The 23,603-nt window shown below is 41.8% G+C and overlaps 1 protein-coding gene across 1 annotated transcript in view; it reads right to left on the bottom strand.

Annotated features, from left to right (window-relative positions):
* Positions 1–23,603, bottom strand: part of thbs3b (thrombospondin 3b) — a 30,826-nt gene that overhangs the window by 4,401 nt on the left and 2,822 nt on the right. Inside the window, exons 2-16 of the mRNA XM_029731992.1 lie at positions 10,916–11,122; positions 9,735–9,988; positions 6,486–6,588; positions 4,626–4,652; positions 4,397–4,479; positions 3,931–3,982; positions 3,178–3,326; positions 2,754–2,894; positions 2,429–2,503; positions 2,071–2,223; positions 1,485–1,595; positions 1,195–1,302; positions 927–1,086; positions 447–565; positions 301–353 (exon numbers count right to left, since the gene is read on the bottom strand). Coding sequence (XP_029587852.1) covers positions 301–353; positions 447–565; positions 927–1,086; positions 1,195–1,302; positions 1,485–1,595; positions 2,071–2,223; positions 2,429–2,503; positions 2,754–2,894; positions 3,178–3,326; positions 3,931–3,982; positions 4,397–4,479; positions 4,626–4,652; positions 6,486–6,588; positions 9,735–9,988; positions 10,916–11,122 — 1,795 coding nt within the window. The remainder of the gene's footprint in view (positions 1–300; positions 354–446; positions 566–926; positions 1,087–1,194; positions 1,303–1,484; positions 1,596–2,070; positions 2,224–2,428; positions 2,504–2,753; positions 2,895–3,177; positions 3,327–3,930; positions 3,983–4,396; positions 4,480–4,625; positions 4,653–6,485; positions 6,589–9,734; positions 9,989–10,915; positions 11,123–23,603) is intronic.

The following is a 23,603-nucleotide window of genomic DNA, read 5'->3' as shown; positions in this document are numbered from 1 at the left end:
AAATGTTATTAATCAGTGACTACGTGATATTCACTTCCAGACTTGGAGACTTTGAGAGAGCTCAAAGCGTTGTAGGACGCCCCTCTGAATAACGGGGCGTGGTTTTGGCTTAACTGCGTTGAGAAGAAGAAAGACGCATCATGGTCAGTTTATATACTTATTGTAAAAGACAGCTTAACCTGGTTCAGCCTGGTTGTCATCTGGAGATATAACCAGATAACAACCAGGTAAAGGGGTCATTTTTGGGTTGTTATCTGGTTCTGAAGTCCCCTAAACCAGAAAACTAGTAGGATCACTCACATATCCTGGTTGGTGTCACACACATCTCCCACCAGGTCATTGTCCACGTCAGACTGAATGGAGAAAAGACGTTTCAAAGATTTCCTCAATAAACTATATTTTTATTTCAGCGTTAATCTCTAAGAACTGTATTCTTGACCTCTGACCTGCAAGGGGTCGTTGACTTCTGGGCAGCTGTCACATGCGTCTCCCACTCCATCCCCGTCACGGTCCGTCTGCATAGGGTTGGGCATCTTGGGACAGTTGTCCAGCACGTTTGGGATACCTGGCGAGAGGATGAGAAGGAGGAAGATGAGCGATTGAATTACGGTCTTGGGTCCGTATTCACAAAGCGTCTCAGAGTAAAAGTGCTGATGATCTAGGATTAAGTCCTCCCTGTTCATATACTCTTATTCATTATGATCTGAAAGACAAAAGTGATCCTATAACAGCACTCCTACCCTGGAGGACTGAAATACTTAGGTTTTCCATTCTCTTCCTCTAATCAGGAACTAAATCAGACAAGGAACACAATCAATACAATGAATCAATCAATTAACTACCAGGTGGGGAAAAAAACCTAGCAGTAATTTGGTCCTTGTGGGACAGTAATTGAATAGTCCTGTCATAAGCGATCCATAGCCTACCATCCCCATCAATGTCATTATCACAGGTGTCGCCAGCCCCGTTTCCGTCGGTGTCCTTCTGGCTGCCGTTGGGAACATTGGGGCAGTTGTCACACGCGTCCCCATATGAGTCTGTGTCCGAGTTCTGTTGGTCCTTGTTGGGGACCAGACGGCAGTTGTCCTAGAAAAACAAAGAGGAAATACAAAATGGTGGGAAGTGGAGTCAGGGAGATTCCGTTTTGCTTACTGAACATAACCCCGCACCGACAGAATACAAGGCTAGACTGACCTCCACGTTCTGGATTCCGTCTCCGTCCGCATCTTCGTCACACTGGTCACCTATACCGTCTCCATCTGCGTCTTCCTGGCCAGAGTTGGGTGTGTTCACACAGTTGTCCTGCACAGGGAACACAACACATCATTTTTATGGCAAGTAAGACATTTTGTGTGTGTGTGTGTGTGTGTGTGTGTGTGTGTGTGTGTGTGTGTGTGTGTGTGTGTGTGTGTGTGTGTGTGTGTGTGTGTGTGTGTGTGTGTGTGTGTGTGTGTGTGTGTGTGTGTGTGTGTGGACATGCTTACGGCTCGACAGTGATAGTCATTGTCTATGCAGGGGAGAGGCTGGTCGGGGTAGCCGTCGCTGTCTGTGTCTGGACCACACGTATATCCATTTCCTGCCCAGCCCACATTACACTGGAAGAGATATTCAGAGAGAATATACTAAGTAGTAAAAAATTGGAACATGATTTCTTAATGATGTGATACTGTATAGCCAGATTACAACCAACTGGTTTCTGTTACAACCAGATAAAGACGTCTTTTCCATGACAATACATTTTGGGAAATATGTCATATTTTGGTGTTTTGTCTAGTTGCTAAAACGATATTGAAGAGATAGTTCACCCAAATAAAAAATGGCATGTTGGTTTCCTTGCCCTGTAAGCAGTGTATGGACAAGGTATGACAGCAATCCGTGCTTTGGTTTAGTTTCCCTGGTACTAAAACATTAGCATGTGGAAACAGTGCTAGGGAACTAACCCAAAGCATACACTATCCATACACTGATTACAGGGTAAGGAAACCAATGTGTCATTTTGTAATTTGGGTGAACTATCGCTTTAACAACTTCCTTTTTTTAGCCTATTGAGATGTGCTATATGTGTCTTACCTCGCAGGAGACCTCGGCAGCACCCTTTATGACACAGTGGGCGTTGACGTCGCAGGGGTTGAAGCCCAGCGTGGCGCAGGACCTCCGCAGGAAACAGCCCACCGTCTGGTTGCCCACAAAGCTCTCCTTACACAGACCACACCTGAACGAGCCCTGAGGGAGAGGGACAGGAGGGTAAAGGGGGGTGTGAGAGAGAGGAAGGGTGAGAGGGAGAGATGGAGGAGGGAGTTGGGGGAGACAGAAGGGGAGAGAAAGGGAGACAGAGAAAGACATAAAAAGAGAGAGAGAGAAAATCGTATATTTCTTTAAGTGGTAAATCTTTACTTTAGAAACCTCTGACTCCCTTTCCTCTACTGACCTCTGTGTTGATGCAGACAGAGTTGGGGACGCAGGTGTTGGAGAGGTCAGCACACTCATCCACATCTGTGCACTCCTACAGAGACAGACAAAACACAACAATTTAAGGACAATACATCATGGCCATAGAGGCAATCACTTTGGCACAGTGCACATCCATACAGTGGGTGAGAAGAGGTGTCAATAGTGATGGTGTGTGTGCATGCCATGCATGTGCAAGGCTCCCGTGTGCGTGTGTATGTGTGAGTGTCGTGTGTGTGTGTGCAAAATGTTTATGTGTGTATGTGGGTGTGTGTGAGAGGCAGCGGGTCTCATGTTGGTCAGACCTGCTTGTGGCTTTTGGCAAACTCCATCCCAACCCCACTGAGGACGGATCCTGAGAAGCCGACGGGACAGGGTTCACAGGTGAAGCCCTTGGCTGTGTTTACACACCCCTCGGGCGAGAAACAGGGCCGGGCTACAGCACACTTAGACATAGAGACAGAGAGACAGAGAGAAACAGAACGTAACAATACAAATGTCATTGTATTCGTGTTATTTTCGCACTGCAAAGTGCTTCACTTAATGAAGGCTGGCCGCCAAACATCAATTTTCTAATTGTTATTCTCTTGCAGCTGGGTTGTCGAAAGAAATAATGTGCCAACTTAGCTACAAAGCTTTTGGGAAAATAACCCAAGAATGTTAAGTAAATGATGGGAACATATCATGCTTATCATTTTTGGTGCTCAAGAAATAGAACCCTTAGAATACCTCGTCAATGTCCTGGCAGTGGGTGCCATTCCCCGTCATGCCTTCTGGGCAGGCACCACAACGGTACCCTGGGTACTCCCGGGTCTCTGTACAGGGAGTGCCCTTATAGCAGAGGTTGGGCACGCAGCGAGAGTGGGGCTCGTGGAAGCCTGGTTAACAAAGACATAGAACATACCAGACCAGCGTACAAAATAGGATTAGACATTTTTCAGCATGCCTTCGAGCTTGCACAGAGTACCATACGGGCAGGGTTTTCACTTTTCTTTTTACGTATAAATGAATGATTATGTACCCATTGATTCTTGAAGAATAGCCCTTATAAATTCCTCGTGAGCTTAGTTCAACTGTCGTATCCCATCAGAACCCATAAGCAAACAAAAACTGTAGCCTCAAAATATAGTTAAAACTATAATTTTGACATCATGGAAGGTCAGTCCTTCCATCCATAGCTCTGTCTATGAATTTCAGAGTGGTTACATTTCTCCAGCCCCATCCCTCAGCTTATTACCAAAACAGTGGCGGGGAGATCTCCTTTTTACAGTGAATTGCCTTTTTAAGGGACTTTTCCATTGGTTGCATTGTGCCAGGCAAGACCAATAAAACACAGCTAAAGTATTTAATAGATTTAAATATATCTCTCTGTTGATTTCCTGTTTTTCACATCTATTTTTGTTTATCTTTTCTTTATTTTATCCCCTCTGTTTCATACACTAAGGCCCAGCCTTAGTATTGTACTGCTCTTCAAGCACTCACCACACGCTTGGCACTCCAGAATGGTGTTCCTAATCAGAGACATCTCCTTCACCTGTGAAGATCACAAACATACAGCAGTCACCAGAAATGTTTTGTACGTATACTGTAGTTACTCTCGAGAACAAGGGTATTTGTCCACTGGAAGGTACTTCATTTTTATTTATTTATTTATTTTTCAGTGTAAAATGTCATGTTTATTTAATGAATAAAGCTAATATTTTTTTATGACATACCTACAGTAGAAAAAGGGATAATGCAACTTTATTTCTCAACTCCTAATATTGACCAATTACACTCAATGGGGTATCTGACTTAGGCTTTGATAAACTATCTAGCAAATCTATTCATTTTAAAATGTTGATTACTTTTCCTTGCCATTATCATTCACCTGATGATAAGACAATACGTGAATCACTGTCACTTCCTCCTGTGCCTGTCTCCTCCCCACCCCCTCTCGCTCTCTTACCTGTTCCCTGATGTCCTCTCGGAGTTCACCCAGGATCTGGTTGAAGATGATCAGCTGGCCAATCAAAGCCTTGGTATGGTCACCTGACACAGAGATGTCCAACCATTAGAACATAAGCACAGGGAAACATTTAAAGAGAATGATAGCATTATACCGGTAACTATAATTGTTAGTTAGCATTTGGGTAGGGGGAGGTTGATAAACCAGAGTTTTTCTGATTGATACTCACCCAGAATGGCATTAACATCGGCACCAGCTATGGAGACAGAAAAGTCCACTTTAATCACAACACAACACAGTCTAGTTACTTTAATCCCAACACAGTCTAGTTATCTTGATATACTATTCCTAACAATGCCTCTCACATACATGAACTACTACCTGTAAACATCCCTGGCATTCAAATGGTCATGCTGAAAATAGAAAGGAGGAAAACCAACTTGTAATGAGATGAAAAAAGAACAACCAATATGACGTTTATGTTATTTATGTTGTCTCACCACTAGAGGGGGTTAAAGTGATAAGAATACAGTACTGAGATCAGCTTCTATTAACCCAATGAATCCCACCGTAACGCCGGCACGTTTCGGACTTCTAACCCCTTTTTTAAACATTGTGCGTTTGAGCTACAGACTTCTGGGGTGGGTCCCAAAGGGGTCCGGGGCCGGGTCTTTTATACAAAAAGTCTGAATGGTTTGAGCTACTAAACTATTAAAAGCTATTTATGAAAATCTGAGACTTTCACGAACACGTACATTTTGCTCTATGATGCTCACAAGCTACACAAGAGTCGTTAGAAGGTAAGGGGTTCTTCTACATAGAAGATCATTGGAAATTCCAGGACATACTGTAGTGTCTATAATACTGTAATAAGCTTACATAGTTGCTGTCACAAACTCAAAACTCCACACAGTTGTCACTGACTAGTTGGATATTCATTTCCCAGTGAGCAAACAATTTCTGTACTTACAGCATTCGTATACATTTATTTTGATCAGGTTTTTGCTTTGGCAAACCTTATTTCTTTATTGACATGTCAATAAAACTCATGAATGCAACTGTTTATGTCAAATGTTGTGTTCTACTTTATTGTGAGCTTAAATATAACATGCAGATAAAGTCAGATAAATGAAAAGCCAATTTTTGCTGGGCTCTCTGGACTGACAGTTAACTGACCAACTACCTAAGGTGAGGTTTGTGTAGGAGGATGTGGATGGGCATATATATCAGCAGATACCAAAGGTAACATTCTCTCTATATAGATGGGTTGCCTCCCAAAATGTACCAATGTTCCAGCTTTCACGTCTGTAAGTAATACATGTCAATTTGGCATAGAGGAAAGGGCAGTGTTGGGATAACTGGCTTTCCTACATCACTGCCTTATGCACCTGTTGCCCTAGCTTAAACATCCCCCCGGACACAAAATTGTACAGTAGCTAGCAAGATAGAGATCACGGAGGTAATTGTTTATGAGTGCATTTCCCAAGTGGCTAGTCTGAAACAACTACCTTCACTAAAACCACTACAAATGTTTTGCCTGCAAACATCTTCCTTGTGATTTGTTTGGAGAGTTGTCTGTCTGAAGAGGACCTTCCCCGGAACATTTTTTTAGCCCTTTTCGAAGTTACCATGACAATCCGTCATTAATCCCAGACCTAGTGCTGTTGCTCCTAGGTCTGTGTTTCCGAGACTAAAGTGAACACAACATTATAATAAATGAGTATGAGGATCATTTGCATGTGTTTATGGTTGTATACCATAAACACATGGGGTGGCAGGTAGCCTAGTGGTTAGAGTGTTGGACTAGTAACCGAAAGTTGCAAGATCAAATCCCTTATCTGACAAGGTGAAAAGCTGTTACAGGTGTTGTATAGAGGAGACCAAGGCGCAGCGTGTAGAGTGCTCATTGTATATATTTTAATGAACTCTAGACAAAAATAACAAAATGACAGCCAACAGTTACAAACTAAACAGAAAGCAACTACCCACAAAACAAACAAGGCTGTTCCTAGGGTGTCATTGGAAATAAGAATTTGTTCTTAACTGACTTACCTAGCAAAATAAAGGTATAAAAATACAAAAATTTTACCTGAATTTTGAAAATATGTATCACCCTGAAATGGACAATCGGTCAAGATTCCTGCTTTGGCTATGGAGCCACCCAGAGCCAGTTTCAGAGAGTCCACTGAGCCCTGAAACACACACGTGCACACAGTACAGTTAAAGATGCACTATGTAAAAATCATTTAATGGTTGCTAAAATTCTATTAGTTTGCCTAATTTCAGTTTGTGTGACAAAACAAGCAAGTATAGTGTAAGTATAGTTGTACCATCTAAACCGCTGTGAAGTACATTTTCCATAACCAAAAATATTGTATTTTCAGCTCTTTGAACACAGAACAATGAGCCAGATATTTCTCCCAGTGGAGGCTGCTGAGGGGAGGACGGCTCATAATAATGGCTGAAATGGTGTTTGATGTATTTGATACCATTCCACCTATCCGCTCCAGCCATAACCATGAGCCTGTTCTCCCCAATTATGGTGCCACCAACCTCCTGTGATTTCACCGGATGTATAAATGTGAAGCATCAGGTTGGAGTTTCCGCTCACTACCAAATATGGTGATGAGAGGAAGCCCAATGACTGGCCGTGGCATATTGTTCTGCCCAACATGATTAGTTGCATTAATTTGCTCCCATTGGAAACGACAGTCTCTGGTCTGTCTTGGGTTAGTTATCAAAATCTTTAGTGCGTGTTGCAATAACTCAATTCGCCCTTGAACTCCTCCTAAACAATGCAAAACAATGTACTTTGTCAAAGGGTAAAGTCTACATAACGCAGTCCACTCTGTTTGTTACAGATTCTAGTTTTGGAAACAGAAAATTTAATATTCTGTATAGACCAAACGTTTCATTGAAAGTCGGACAAAATCCATCTCGCTTCATCTTCTCACCGTGCCGGTGTTGTGCCGAAAATCTCCCCTAGACAGAATCCCCCCCCTACTTCTAATTTCCTTAATTTTTTGACTAGAGTCAAATACTTTCTGTGACACATCAGAGTCAATTACTTTCTATAGAACAAACTTCACGTCAGGATAGGCAACCAAAATGAATAATTAATGTATGTGTGTTATATTAAACATAGAGGAGGAAGTAAAATGTTGGCAAGCAATAAACATTTCAAAACAATGGCTGAATTATCCTTACACTTTCAAAAATACTAGTCAAATAAGACATGGGAGAGATGATGAATTTTGGCAAAAATATTTATTTATAGACTAATACAAAAAATCAGTAGCGGATTTAGTTACGGGCGACACCCATGGCGGCATCCGCCGCTCCCGCACTGAAGGGGGGGTTTGCCCAGGGCGCCATACAAGCTACACTTGAAACAAATAGCTAAACCGAAAACCGTAGACAAAAATGCTTTCTGTTACTAAAATCAGTGAAATGTGGGCTAAACTGACAACGGAGTGAAGAGCAGAAATCTCAACTAGCAAGCAAGTCGCAGCATGAAGAACGCGAAAGGGGGGAGAATTCTGGCAGGGGGGAGATTTTCGGCACAACAAGTGGGGAGAATTCTGTCAGGGGGGAGATTTTTGTCACAACAAGTGGGGAGAATTCTGTCAGGGGAGAGATTTTCGGCACAACAGCCGGCCACTGGGCTTCCTCTCATCACCTCATTGGTAGTGAGTGAAAACGCCAAGCGGATGCTTCACATTTACACACCCAATGAAATATCTGTCTCAGTGTTCTATCTGTGTGCGTTCTTCACAGAGTAGGCCTTCCCTAACGGAAAAATATGCAAATCAATTATAGAACGCGCCAATAGGATATCACTAGCTCGTCCTTAGCTCTACCCACCTATTTGCTTGTTCTGCCCACTATGATTAATTTGGTTCCATTGGAAACTACAGGCCTTGGTCTTATGACAGAACAGCTATTTCCATGTTAAAATGTTACGGGTTGCATTTTCTCCCAAAAATTGCTTATGGTAGGCCACTCCGGTACAGTAGGTCTACCTGGCCACTTTTAAAATTGTAACTTAAAGTGGGTACAGCCTCAGTGTTCACAGTAAACACGTGCAGGAAGTTCAGCAGACCTGTAATTTGCTCAGTGTCCGAAAACAATTAGAGGGAGCAATGACCCCAGGTCTTACTTAGACATATTGAGGCACATGCTCTGGGTTGTGTTCATTGGGGCACACTGTGGCAAAAAATTATCAAAGCGTTGTGAGATGGAAAACAACTGTTTCTTATTGGACAAGTTCTGATAGTACCTCCCCTGTTTCACTCCCCTTCCGACCGTTCCTTCTGTTTTATGGCTAGTGAACATGATCCTGGTCAGTACCCGTGTACACCTGCATGCATATCTCATGAGCGGCCCATTCAAGATAAGAGACACAAACTAGGAACAATAGCTGCAGTGTACCCTCTCATTTTAGATCTTTCCTTCCTCCCTCCCTTTCTCTTTCATCCATCCCGACACAGCCCTCTCTTTGTCCACAGCGAGTGTGGTATCTATCAGTCAGATAGTCATACATGCTGACAGCACCACATGGTTACAGCTAACTAGTTCTCTATTTAAGCTTCAGCATGAGCCATAGACATGTAGCTGAGAGATAGGATGTGCAGCTCAGCTCTGTTCCATGTATTGGATGAAAAGGTGCTCATAGGAAAGTAGACATTTAACTGCTCACAAAACTTGAAGTTGCCTGTGAAAACTAATGTCTACAACATCTTATTAGCCATGCAAAATCTAGGCAATTTGCTTAAGTGGCATAGATGTCAGTTGTGGATAGAAGATTAGGCATGTAAAACAACCATAAATGAGCAACACTCGTGAAATGAAGAATTTGTCTATCATCGTGGGCAGACTGGGTTTGTGTTTCATGTACTGTATAGCCAAATGAATGACCTAATTACATGATTTCTATGGGGATCTGAAATACTCTCTGTATTTGCTTTAGTCTTAAAGTAGTGTAGTAAAAATGGTTAAGTTAGGAAGTACGATTAGAGACTTTCTGAGTCTGAAAGCATTCTCTGAAACGTGTTCTGAAGAAATAGAGGTAGACTAAGCAATATGACAATTTGCAGCCGTGCCACTTTCTGCTTCACAAAAACTATTGGCTCTTCCCAATTATTGCACTCCCTTGAGGCATGCCCACATTGGGAAGAGCCAATAGTGGCAGACATAGGGCAGATTAAAATGTTGTTGTTGTTGGTTTCTGTAAGCAGGATGCCGCACTGTGTATGATGATTTCTTATTTCTGAGTCTACCTTTAACTTCAGTCTAGGACTGCTGGGAACTTAGAAAAAATAAAGTTGTGTTTTATCACCTGTAGCCTGGCATAGGCCTTCTGCCCATTGCGAATCTCCACAGACTCTGCCTCTGATGGGAGCTGGACCAATGACGGCAGGACCTGTGCTGAGTCAGCCAATCGGCAGTTAACATAGAGTTCCATGTGGAGGTGGTTCCGTCGGAGCCCACCCACGTGGAGGATGAGTGACTGGGTGCGTCCGTCGGAGAGGCCGGGGTTCTGGAGGTTCACTGTGTGGAGTTTACCGTCCTCACGTACATAGCGCACCAGAACTGAGAAATATAGAGGATTAAAAAAAATCTGGTAATCTCTTGTCGACAGATCCACGGAACTATAACTGGTACCATAGAATTTGTCTGGAAGGAATGGAATGCGAGGGATAACAAGCAGCAGTAGTTCCTGTGTTTGGATTTTCGTCACTGGTTATTTGGACAAATCACGATTTCGCAGGTGTTAGCATCTTTAGATTTTTGGAAGAGGAGGGGACATTTGGCACATAGACTTTCCCCTAATATCTCTTGGACAGTAGTTCCTAGTTTTGGGTTTTCGTTGTTCCATAGACACAAAGACAAAATTGGCTGTATCGTAAAAATTCATGAAAATATTTAAAAAAGTGATTTTTGCTCAAGATAAACACAGTTCAAATTAGCAGAAGGGAGGGGTTTGGCTGAGAGTTTCTGTTTGAAAGGGGGAGGAGACTTCGCTTTCTACAAAGGTAATCACAGTTAATGGAACCCTCCCATTTTTTTTTACAAACTTTCGAGAGATAATTTGACTTCTAGGTAACTGAGATGAACTTGCCCATAATTTGCAAAGAAAGAGGGTGGAGCTCCATGTTCTGGTTCCACTCCTCATTCTAGGATATCTTAATCCCTTCTCTTAACATGTATGGACCCAGAATTTAGAGATCAGGCAACTCCGAGCATCATTGAAGCTAGCCTACATAGAACAGTTTGTAGAACGAGAGCACCATATGAAAAAACAACAACATGCATATTGGTCATTGTTTTGCAACTATACAACCCTCTCAGATCTCCAAGTGTCAATGAGGTATGGCTAGGGGTCGATTGGGGAATCCCACTATTGGGATTGGGTGACTATGTCTTAGGTATAGGCCTTGAAGAGAATCAATTTAGGCTACAACAAAATATCTATCTACCACACTTCCCTCCCTAGCCCCTCTACTGACAATACCCTACCTTTGTTGACCTTGCCCATGAGGGCCACCTCCAGGTACTTCCTGTTGTCGTCTTTGTTGTAGACGCCCAGCAGCACTCCTCCCAGTTTGGGCGGCAGTCGCAGATTGGACACCAGGTACAGGTCCGACACGAAGCCCAGAGCCCCCGACATCTTCCCCACCGCGGACGCACTCTGCTTGGCGTCGTGCAGTTCCAGCATGTCAATCACTGAAAGATGGTGGTCCAGTTTGAATACTTTGGAAATGCATCCGTCAACCTCTTTTCTGCAGTCAAATGACCATGGCCTCATGGGTGGAAAAGCCACCGAAAATCCAGTGTTTCTATATCAAACGTTTTTGTTAAATTTCAGTCTTCTGTGATGTATATAAAGTATAATATTGGGATGCAAACTCAAACTTGAATACTCAACTCTATATCTGACATGGTACAGGTGTCTTCTTTTTTAAGCACATAACCATGTTTGTGAGGTGTACACTTTTGTTTCAAAGTAGATTTGTTTCAGACTACCAAGAAACACTGTGTGACCCTGATTTAGCCCACTGCAGTAAATTAAGTGTGCACATGTGTAGGATGTGAAAAAAAGGAGGGATGGATAGTGATGCAAAGGGTAGAAAGAGAGGGATATTGCAATAGAGAGAAAATAAGCATACACAAAAGAAAGAAGGCGAAACAGGCGACACAAAAAATGTATATGGGAGAGAGTCAGAGATGCAGTGAGAGAAAAAGAGAAAGGGTTAATTTATTGACAATGAGGGATTCATCCTTTTTGAGTTTAATGCCACTTTGGAAGGTTTATTGAGAAAGTATAAGCCAGACACAAACTCAATGCCTCTTGTCTTCATCGTTCTGGTCCGTTGCCCCTGCCGCAAAATTAACACATCTCACAGAAAATACCAGCCTTTGCTGTCACTGTTGGTGGCAGAATTTATGTCTGTCGGTGAACTGGGTGCTGCTGGAATCTTTTCTTTATGAGATGACTCTCCATTTATGGTGAAATGTATTGGTCTTATAAACATAAGTTAATGGCCAGGGTTTAGCAATAGCGCCTGATGTGCAATACACAATACGTTCCTTTGCTTTTTTCTAGGTGTCTGAACATATTGGAAACACTTTGAGAGGTCAGAAATACTGTAGGGAGAAACAAACTGGAGTGCAGTTGACAGGGAAAGTCTTAAAATGCTTGTAGCTTCATGAGTTGCCAATGTGTGCAGCAAACAAAAATTGAAATGTATAAGTTCTCACTTGTAAAGTAACAAATACTGTATGTACAAGGCCTAGATAAATGAGATCATTTCCCCTACGAGTGTTTTGCCTGTTCTCTCGTCCAGGTGTGTGTGTGTGTGTGTGTGTGTGTAAGTGTGTGAGTGAGTGGGAGATGAGAGAGGGAGATGAGAGAGATGGCAGAATAATCTGATAGACATACCAGCCTCTTTCTAATCGTTCTCTTGCCTCCCTAGTAGATGCAAATTCAGCAGTCTGCATGACACTAAAGCCAAAGACATCAGGGCTGCCTCTAACCACCAATTCTCCCCTTGCGGGTGCCGTTCTCTACATACCTTCCCCCCTTATAGTACAGGTCCACACTGTAAGACTTTTATGTAATTTCAACAGTAAAATACTGTAGAATGCACAGTAAAATAGCTTATATGTGTTTTACAGAATTAATGCTGTAGATTGTACTGCATTATGGGTAAAATGCTGAAAAATACTGTTATTAACTGTAATTGTAAGCCTCCTGTAAAAAATACTCTAACTTACTGGATTTCTTTACAGTAGTACCCGAACACTACTGTAGTTGGCAGCGCCAAACAGTCTGTGGTGTGTGTGTGTGTGAGAGCGAGAAAGAGAGCTGTATCTCGTACTTCTCAGGGCAGGTCTGCCGGTTTTGACTAGCAGAAGTTACTTTTCTTAGCAGGTTACGAGAATTAACGCAGCGGGTTACGATAATTAGCTTAAAGTTAGGGAAAGCTAAAACGCTAACAATGTCCCCGACATGACTCGACCTATCTACAACCAGGCCTGCGAACAGAATTGATTTCCACTAATGCGATGCTCCGCGCCAAACGGTGCACCAAACGGTCTGTGAGGGAAGACTCATGAGAAAATTAGCTTTCTGTTCTACGCGAGCTATTTTGTATTTTCATGGAAAAGTTGCCTAAATATTTTTGAGCAGCTGCTAGGTACAGTTGAAGTCGGAAGTTTACATACACTTAGGTTGGAGTCATTAAAACTCGTTTTTCATCCACTCCACAAATGTCTTGTTAACAAACTATAGTTTGGGAAGTCGGTTAGGACATCTACTTTCTGCATGACACAAGTAATTTTTCCAACAATTGTTTACAGACAGATTATTTCACTTATAATTCACTGTATCACAATTCCAGTGCGTCAGAAGTTTACATACACTAAGTTGACTGTGCCTTTAAACAGTTTGGAAAATTCCAGAAAATGATGACATGGCTTTAACCTATCAGAAGCTTATATTTGACATATTTTGGGTCAATTGGAGGTGTACCTGAGGATGTATTTCAAGGCCTACCTTCAAACTCAGTGCCTCTTTGCTTGACATCATGGGAAAATCAAAAGAAATCAGCCAAGACCTCAGAAAAAAGATTGTAGACCTCTACAAGTCTGGTTCATCCTTAGGAGCAATTTCCAAACGCCTGAAGGTACCACGTTCATCTGTACAAACAATAGTACGCAAGTATATACACCATGGGACCACGCAGCCATCATACCGCTCAGGAAGGAGACGCGTTCTGTCTCCTAGAGATGAAACTACTTTCGTGCGAAAAGTGCAAATCAATCCCAGAACAACAGCAAAGAACCTTGTGAAGATGCTGGAGGAAACAGGTACAAAAGTATCAATATCCACAGTAAAATGAGTCCTATATGGACATAACCTGAAAGCCCACTCAGCAAGGAAGAAGCCACTGCTCCAAAACCGCCATAAAAAAGCCAGACTACGGTTTGCAACTGCACATGGGGACAAATATCGTATTTTTGGAGAAATGTCCTCTGGTCTGATGAAACAAAAATAGAACTGTTTGGCCATAATGACCATCGTTATGTTTGGAGGAAAAGGGGGAGGCTTGCAAGCCGAAGAACACCATCCTAACCGTGAAGCACAGGGGTGGCAGCATCATGTTGTGGGGGTGCTTTGCTGCAGGAGGGACTGGTGCACTTCACAAAATAGATGGCATCATGAGGGAGGAAAATTATGTGGATATTTTGAAGCAACATCTCAAGACATCAGTCAGGAATTTAAAGCTTGGTCGCAAATGCGTCTTCCAAATGGACAATGACCCCAAGCATACTTCGAAAGCTGTGGCAAAATGGCTTAAGGACAACAAAGTCAAGGTATTGGAGTGGCCATCACAAAGCCCTGACTTCAATCATAGAAAATGTGTGGGCAGAACTGAAAAAGCATGTGCAAGCAAGGAGGCATACAAACCTGATTCAGTTACACCAGTTCTGTCAGGAGGAATGGGCCAAAATTCACCCAACATATTGTGGGAAATTTGTGGAAGGCTACCCGAAACGTTTGACCCAAGTTAAACAATTTAAAGGCAATGCTACCAAATACTAATTGAGTGTATGTAAACTTCTGACCCACTGGGAATGTGATGAAAGAAATAAAAGCTGAAATAAATCATTGTCTCTACTATTATTCTGACATTTGACATTCTTAAAATGAAGTGGTGATCCTAACTGACCTAAGACAGGGAATTTTTACTAGGATTAAATGTCAGGAATTGTGAAAAACTGAGTTTAAATGTATTTGGCTAAGGTGTATGTAAATTTTCAACTTCAACTGTATGTATTAATTCCATATACTATATACTTCTATATACCTACTGCAGGTTTCCTTAACTAAGCTACTAACTAGCTAGCTAACGTTAGCTTGTTTGTATTGTGTTCGCTAACAGTATAGCCAAGATGACATGTCGGTCTGTTGCGTTGATCTTTCTTGCTGGTAAAATAATCAGTGATATTGTAGCTATAGAGCAAATCATTTTAGTATTAACAACGTGCAGAAATCCATATGTGTGTTTCTTTGGATAGGCTACTTAACCGGTGGGTGCATGACATGGGTGACATGGTGCTAATGCTATGGTATTAGTGGCAAAGTGGTCGTAGGCTTCACCGGACAAAAATACAGTTCGTCTAGGGAGGGAGCGAAAGTTTAGCTATGTCAAATACACATTTAGTTTGTCAGCAGGCACGGATTGACATTTTGCCTTGGGATGTATACTTTTTGGGTGATTCTGTAGTTGGAATGAGAGGAATGGAACTGTCAGATGAAAGGGGAATGGTGCTTGCTAACGTTAGCTATAGCTCAGAGATGGCAAACTCCATTGGACACTTTTCTCTAAATATCTCTGGTTAACTTTAGCTCTATTCATTCTCAGGGTGCGTCTGATTTAGTAAAAGTGTAGTGGAATATTCCCCCTATGCTTTTGTTATCCTTATTAGTCCAGTAAATTAATAAATTCAGCAACAACAGGCACAGACTGATATTTTACCCTGCAGGATATTAAAGTTATCTTTTATTTTCTTCAGATTGTGTGGTTAGCTTGTTAGCATTATTCAGGGAGATGGTCGTGGCATTTTTCCCACGTGAGTTGAATTTTCATCGTTCTTTTGCTAATCTTTCAGAAGTGATCCTTATCAACCATTAATTAGGCAACGTTAAATTAATGATATCTGAAACATCAGGCACAGACTGATATTTTATTTAGTCTTGTAGTCTCTAATTATTTTGTTTAGATTGTGTGGTTGGCATAAGTTGCATATTAATGTATTGCTTGATAGCTCTTTTGGTGTGTGCATGCAATTTAGTGGCTGGGGGGTAGTGTAATTTTCATATTGCAGGCTGGCTGGTAGCTGGAAGTAGCTTTATTGGCAATGTACACGTGTAAATCCTGCAATTTCTGTTTCCTACATATTAAAGCATTCATTACACATGTAAAAAAACATAGAAATGTTGCGAACTACAGTTTTCCTTGTGGGGTGGAGTGCCCTTGCATCAAAGCATCACTACTTGTTACACTACCCCGACCTCATCCTGCAATTTCGGTGACTCATTCGTTTGTGGACACCAAGGTTTGAGAGCAAGCAATCCGACTTCAAGGAGTGTGCCAGAAAACTTGTCTGAGAGCCACCAGTTACTCCAATCTTACTTATGCAGCGGCCAATTGTTTCCACATAGCATCGAAGTTGTTGGTGTCATGAATTAATTTGAGGAGCAATTATATAACAATGCCATTCAGGGAGCTGGATAGTCAAAAGGGTTCACAAAGCAAAGGACTGCAGCGGTGTCTAAAATGGTATACAAAGTAACAACATACACTAAAGGCCTTGTTGTAATGGAAGAAAATGATGACGGATACACATTTGGAAAGATCTCACTGATTCAGGCCACAGAATCACAGATCCATTTAATTGTTGGGGTGTATCAGTCTGTGTCACTGGTCGATCTCGAGGTTCATTCTATACCAAATTCTCTGATTAATTATGTGTGTGTTAATAAAGATAGACTGAGTAATTATTACCCACTACCAGTTTATGAAGTGTCAGGTTTCTCTGTTGTTTCCCTGCATCACTCAGTGTGTTCTCCTTAAACCAGTGTAGGCATGGAGGGTCTTCAAGAGGCAATTAAACACCAATTGCCCGAGTTGGAGACCGAGATGGTGACATCTTTGCCGGAGCATCTGAGGGCAAATGTTGGAGTGGAGGATATTAACGACCTTGAATATGTTCAGCCGGAGGACATAAAATACCATTTGACGCAAATATAGTGCCGGGAATTGCTTCAGTCCTTCAACCAAAGAGGTGAGATCTTGATTGATAAATGTAACAAATGTATGTAATTGTTATGAAAAGGGTGCTATCTAGAACCTAAAATGGTTATTTGGCTGTCCCCATAGTGGAACCTTTTGAAGATCCCCTTTTGATTCCAGGTACATGTATAACCCTTTTTGGCTCCAAGTAGAACCCTTTTGGGTTCCATGTAGAACCCTCTCTACATGGAACCCAAAAGGGTTCTACTTGGAGCCAAAAAGGGTTCTCCTATGGGGACAGCCAAAGAAACCTTTTGGAACCCTTTTTCTAAGAGTGTAAACACACACACAAGGTTAAAAAGGTTCTGTAAATAATGTGTTTGTTTGCCATCAAAATAAATGGTTTATGCTATGATGGAGCGAGGCATATGCAATAAAAGGGACGGAAATGACAAAAATACATAAAAGTACACAAATATACAAATGTTTCTGTAAATTGTTTGTTTGTCCTCTTGTGCTGGTATGGAGTGCAGCGCATAGCCTAACATACTGTTTTTCTTTGTATTTCTTTTTAAAGAAACTGAAGATAGGATCTGCAACAATGGATAGGACACTTGTCCTCCTCCAAGCATCAGTGACCTCCAGGAACAGTGGCCTTTCCTTTTCACCAAGTTATGGCTTTGCGACCACTTCACTACCCTCACTGGCATCGTGATTGACAGTCGCCTGACTCAAACTCTCCTGAACAAGGGTAAGAGAATTGTCAACTTTTTTAAAAGCCAAAAGACCAGGTTGAGGAAAGAGATCCAGTGCCTGCTGAATGAAATTGACGGTTACATCAAAGGCAGTGACGATCTAACAGCCACTGCTCCCATTCTTTTGTTGATGACCCACTTCAAAGAGAAGGACAAATCTTTGCTCCTCTTGGCAGATGTAAGGAATAGTGTTTTTAGACTTATAAACTTTATATGATTAATGGTGTTTATACTGTACACATGATTTTAATATGTTTTATATGTATGTTTAGTGATTTTAGGTCACTGCAACTCGGGTTGATGTTGAGGCGCAAATTCCTTGGCCAGACACACCAAGGCTGATCATGCTTGGTAATACATTTATTGGATTTAAGGTGGAACAGAAATATATAGTATTGTGGTAGCTATCTAGAGATGTCTAGTAAGTATACACTAACACCCTTATTTTTGTGTATTTCAGGAAATACTCTATTGGGTTCCTCAAAATGGATGGTGTCTATCGAGAGGAGAGTGGTCTGTGTTATGAGTGATCTGAGTGGTCTGCTGCCCTCTCTGTGCTCTTCAGCACTTTACCAGGAGTCGACCTCTGCAGCCTTGGAGCTGATACAGAGGTAAGCATTGAACATTCATTGATCCAACACTTACATTTAGCATTTGTTAGTTACATTTCAATGATATTTCTCATTGTTATTTTTTCAATGCCTCAACTGATTTAATATACACTGCTCAAAAAAATAAAGGGAACACTTAAACAACACAATGTAACTCCAAGTCAATCACACTTCTGTGAAATCAAACTGTCCACTTAGGAAGCAACACTGATTGACACATTTCACATGCTGTTGTGCAAATGGAATAGACAACAGGTGGAAATTATAGGCAATTAGCAAGACACCCCCAATAAAGGAGTGGTTCTGCAGGTGGGGATCACAGACCACTTCTCAGTTCCTATGCTTCCTGGCTGATGTTTTGGTCACTTTTGAATGCTGGCGGTGCTTTCACTCTAGTGGTAGCATGAAACGGAGTCTACAACCCACACAAGTGGCTCAGGTAGTGCAGCTCATCCAGGATGGCACATCAATGCGAGCTGTGGCAAGAAGGTTTGCTCTGTCTGTCAGCGTAGTGTCCAGAGCATGGAGGCACTACCAAGAGACAGGCCAGTACATCAGGAGACGTGGAGGAGGCCGTAGGAGGGCAACAACCCAGCAGCAGGACGGCTACCTCCGCCTTTGTGCAAGCAGGAGCAGGAGAAACACTGCCAGAGCCCTGCAAAATGACATCCAGCAGGCCACAAATGTGCATGTGTCTGCTCAAACGGTCAGAAACAGACTCCATGAGGGTGGTATGAGGGCCCGACGTCCACAGGTGGGGGTTGTGCTTACAGCCCAACACCGTGCAGGACGTTTGGCATTTGCCAGAGAACACCAAGATTGGCAAATTCGCCATTGGCGCCCTGTGCTCTTCACAGATGAAAGCAGGTTCACACTGAGCATGTGACAGAGTCTGGAGATGCCGTGGAGAATGTTCTGCTGCCTGCAACATTCTCCAGCATGACCGGTTTGGCGGTGGGTCAGTCATGGTGTGGGGTGGCATTTCTTTGGGGGGCCGCACAGCCCTCCATGTGCTCGCCAGAGGTAGCCTGACTGCCATTAGGTACCGAGATGAGATCCTCAGACCCCTTGTGAGACCATATGCTGGTGCGGTTGGCCCTGGGTTCCTCCTAATGCAAGACAATGCTAGACCTCATGTGGCTGGAGTGTGTCAGCAGTTCCTGCAAGAGGAAGGCATTGATGCTATGGACTGGCCCGCCCGTTCCCCAGACCTGAATCCAATTGAGCACATCTGGGACATCATGTCTCACTCCATCCACCAACGCCACGTTGCACCACAGACTGTCCAGGAGTTGGCGGATGCTTTAGTCCAGGTCTGGGAGGAGATCCCTCAGGAGACCATCCGCCACCTCATCAGGAGCATGCCCAGGCGTTGTAGGGAGGTCATACAGGCACGTGGAGGCCACACACACTACTGAGCCTCATTTTGACTTGTTTTAAGGACATTACATCAAAGTTGGATCAGCCTGTAGTGTGGTTTTCCACTTTAAGTTTGAGTGTGACTCCAAATCCAGACCTCCATGGGTTGATAAATTGGATTTCCATTGATTATTTTGGTGTGATTTTGTTGTCAACACATTCAACTATGTAAAGAAAAAAGTATTTAATAAGATTATTTCTTTCATTCAGATCTAGGATGTGTTGTTTAAGTCATTTATTAAAATGCCTTTATTAGTATGGCATGTTCAATAGAAACAATGTTTTTAAAAAACCGACGCGTTTCGGCTGCATGGCCTTCATCAGGGTGTACAAAGAAATAATACAATGTTCTCTGTTTAACAGCTTTTCCAATTAACCCTAATTAGAAGGGGGAGTGGTTAAAATTGATTGGACACACCTAGTAAGCAATAGTATACACACTTTAAACTGAAATGCTGTAGCTATGTTATCATAAAAATGTAACTCCAAACTAGAACCCGTATGGCGTACTTGTGTTCCTCTAGGCGATCTTGAAGGCGTCTCTTTGTCCGTCCAATGTAGAACACCTTGCACTGAGGACATTCCAATCTATAGATGACATGAGTGGTTTTGCAGTTAATGAAATGCTTGACGTAATACTCCATTTTGGAAGCTGTATCAACGAAATACTTTTTCTGTGCAATATTTCTGCAATGGTTGCACTGGTTACATTTAAAAGAGCCCTTGGGTTTGTGGCCACAGTTATCTTCCGGGTGACTCTCAAAAAACTTGGCTTGGCCACAAACCCAAGGGCTCTTTTAAATGTAACCAGTGCAACCATTGCAGAAATATTGCACAGAAAAAGTATTTCGTTGATACAGCTTCCAAAATGGAGTATTACGTCAAGCATTTCATTAACTGCAAAACCACTCATGTCATCTATAGATTGGAATGTCCTCAGTGCAAGGTGTTCTACATTGGACGGACAAAGAGACGCCTTCAAGATCGCCTAGCGGAACACAAGTACGCCATACGGGTAGGCAATGAAGACTACCCCATGGCAAGGCACTACAAGTCCTTACACCATGGCAACCCTGCCTCCCTACAAGCTATGGGTGTTGATCATATCCCGGCCTCTATTAGAAAAGGGGACCGCCTTATTAAACAGTTAAACCAAATGGAAAGTTTTTGGATTTACAAACTACAGGCCACTAAATACCCGGGTTTAAATGAAGATATGGATTTCTCACCCTTCCTGTAGGGTTGTGATGGGTACATTTGCTGTCATCTAGTGGATATTTTTGCTCAATTGCCCTCAGCTATGTTTAGACTCTTGTTGTTCATGTTTTGCTGTGTTCTAGTGTACTATGGAATGTATTGCTTTCTTATTCTTGACACTTCGCCCAGACATATTTAAGGTTAGAACTACCTTTCTAAGTGTTCTGATACTTCTAGTTTGGAGTTACATTTTTATGATAACATAGCTACAGCATTTCACTTTAAAGTGTGTATACTATTGCTTACTAGGTCTGTCCAATCAATTTTAACCACTCCCCCTTCTAATTAGGGTTAATTGGAAAAGCTGTTAAACAGAGAACATTGTATTATTTCTTTGTACACCCTGATGAAGGCCATGCAGCCGAAACGCGTCGGTTTTTTAAAAACATTGTTTCTATTGAACATGCCATACTAATAAAGGCATTTTAATAAATTATATGAAGAGTGCCTTGGTCCTCCTTTCTTTTTGAAGACCAACTCAACCCTTTTACCAAAGAGCACCTTCTGTCTACCAACATTTACTATTGTGTACCTTAGTAGCGCTTCCCTTCCTCCTCTTTCTACTGTGTTGTTTAATTAAGTGTTCCCTTTTTTTTGAGCAGTATATTTTATGTTGGGTTGTGCCGGTTCCTGGTTCGAATAAACCCTGAAGGAAACAAATGCACAGCGAAAGTAGAAGTGAGCCGCAAGACCGGAAAGGTCGTTCAGAGGAAGCCATTACCAATTGACCTACATGTTACACGCTTTCTCACAGACCTGAAGGAGTTTGAGTGGAAAAACTCCAACAAGTAAGTACACAAACAGACACACCTGATGAACACAAACTTTATTTGTCAGTTGTCATCTGCCTTTTTACCCAGCGAGTAGTAGCAGCCATAGCATTAGTAATAGTAATAGTAGTAGTAGTAGTCATAGTCATAGTCATAGTAGTAGTCATAGTAATAGCAATTTCTCTCTTTCTATTCTTTCTATTTCCATGTTTGTCTTAGTTGACGTATCAGAGCTAAGGAGGATCAGAGTTTCAAAGATTGGGGTGATAATCTGCATGCCACCGAGATTTATTCGAGACTTTATTCGAGCATCTCTCATTCTCTCAGAAATCCTGCCCAACGAAATCCTGCCATGAAGGTTGGGTCAACAAATGATTTGCTTGCGCCATCCCGGAGCCTGTTTTGACTTGCGGTAGTGTGCTTCTCTGGCTCCAGTCTAGCCCTGCTCGCTCCTCTCTATCATCCTTCTCTCTCAGGCCCTTTCTCTCTCGACCTCTCTCTCTCATTTCTCTCTCAAAGACAGGCAGGCAAGCAGTTCTTGTTATAGTTCTTTGTAAAAATGTCTCCCTGTTCAAGTGTTGTTTTCCTCTTTTTTCATTGATCTGTTTAGATTTTTTCTTACATAATCCTGTATTTTCAAGAATGACCTATTCTGATGTTTTGGTTTGTGTATGGAGAAGTACATTTTTGGCCAGTGTTTGTCAATATTCTTATCACTGTATCTCTCTCTGTCGCTCTGTCTCTCTCTTTCTCTCCCCTACTATCTGGAGTTGTAATGTTGCTCTTTTCAAATGTTGTTCTTTATGGTTAAAGTGCAATTCATGTGAAATTCATGTTATGAATTTGAATAAATCTATTTGTACACGTATTGTTTTTCTTACAATATTACATTTCAGGGAGCTGTCTTCTAAAGACAACCTGCAATGCTTTTAGTATGGTAAAATAATTGTATATTACTGTAGGTATTTCCCTGTAAATTTACAGCATTATACTGACACCACAGTTGCCATAGTACTGTAAACGATATTACAGCATCACTGCTGTAAAGCGAAATTACAGTATTAAACTGGCAACTGTGGTGCCAGTATATTGCTGTAAATTTACAGGGAAAAGCTTCACAGTGCAGGATTTGTTCAGTTTGAATTATATCAAGTATAGTAACCAACTGCATTCAAACCCAGTTCTTCTGAGCACCAGAAGAATAGCCAATTAAGCTAAAACGTTCAGGTGTCAGGCAGTTACAGTACTTATCTCTGCATGGTTTACCAAATCACCAGTTAGTAATGAACCTAATGCCTAGGCTTTAGTTCAGCGGGTTAACACAGTATCGTGGTGTGTAGGAGACCCGGGTTCTAAAAAATGATGTATATAAACCCTGGATTGCTGATACTATGTATTGGCCAATGAGAGGCTTAGAAGCCACCAGTCAGCCATATTGGCACTCCTCAGAAGAAGCAGTCCTCCATATGAATGAATGGAATTCGACAGTATTTCAATTAAATGTTACAAGGACAAAAATACATGTATTTCAGTATTTCTTTGTTGTAGTGGGGGCAGTAACAGAACTTTCAATAAAAAATACTTTATGTTTTTTATCTTTATGTTAAGCTCACATAATATACAGTGCATTCGGAAAGTATTCAGACCTCATCACTTTTTTGTACATTTTGTTGTTACAGCCTTATTCTAAAATGGATGAAATGTTTCTCATCAATCTATACAATACCCCACAATGAAAAAGCAAAAACTGGTTTTTAGACATTTTTACAAATATATAAAATAAAAAACAGTAATACCTTATTAAAACCTGTTTGGGATAGGGGGCAGTATTTTCACGGCCGGATAAAAAACGTACCCGATTTAATCTGGTTACTACTCCTGCCCAGAAACTAGAATATGCATATAATTAGTAGATTTGGATAGGAAACACTCTAAAGTTTCTAAAACTGTTTGAATGGTGTCTGTGAGTATAACAGAACTCATATGGCAGGCCAAAACCTGAGAAGATTCCATACAGGAAGTGCCCTCTCTGACAATTTGTTGTCCTTCTGTAGCATCTCTATCAAAAATACAGCATCTGTGCTGTAACGTGA

Source organism: Salmo trutta, chromosome 34, assembly GCF_901001165.1.
Source record: "Salmo trutta chromosome 34, fSalTru1.1, whole genome shotgun sequence".
In the NCBI taxonomy this organism is placed as follows: Eukaryota; Metazoa; Chordata; class Actinopteri; order Salmoniformes; family Salmonidae; genus Salmo; species Salmo trutta.
The sequence above is the reverse complement of the archived record's forward strand: the minus strand, read 5'-3'. Positions and strand labels throughout refer to the sequence as shown.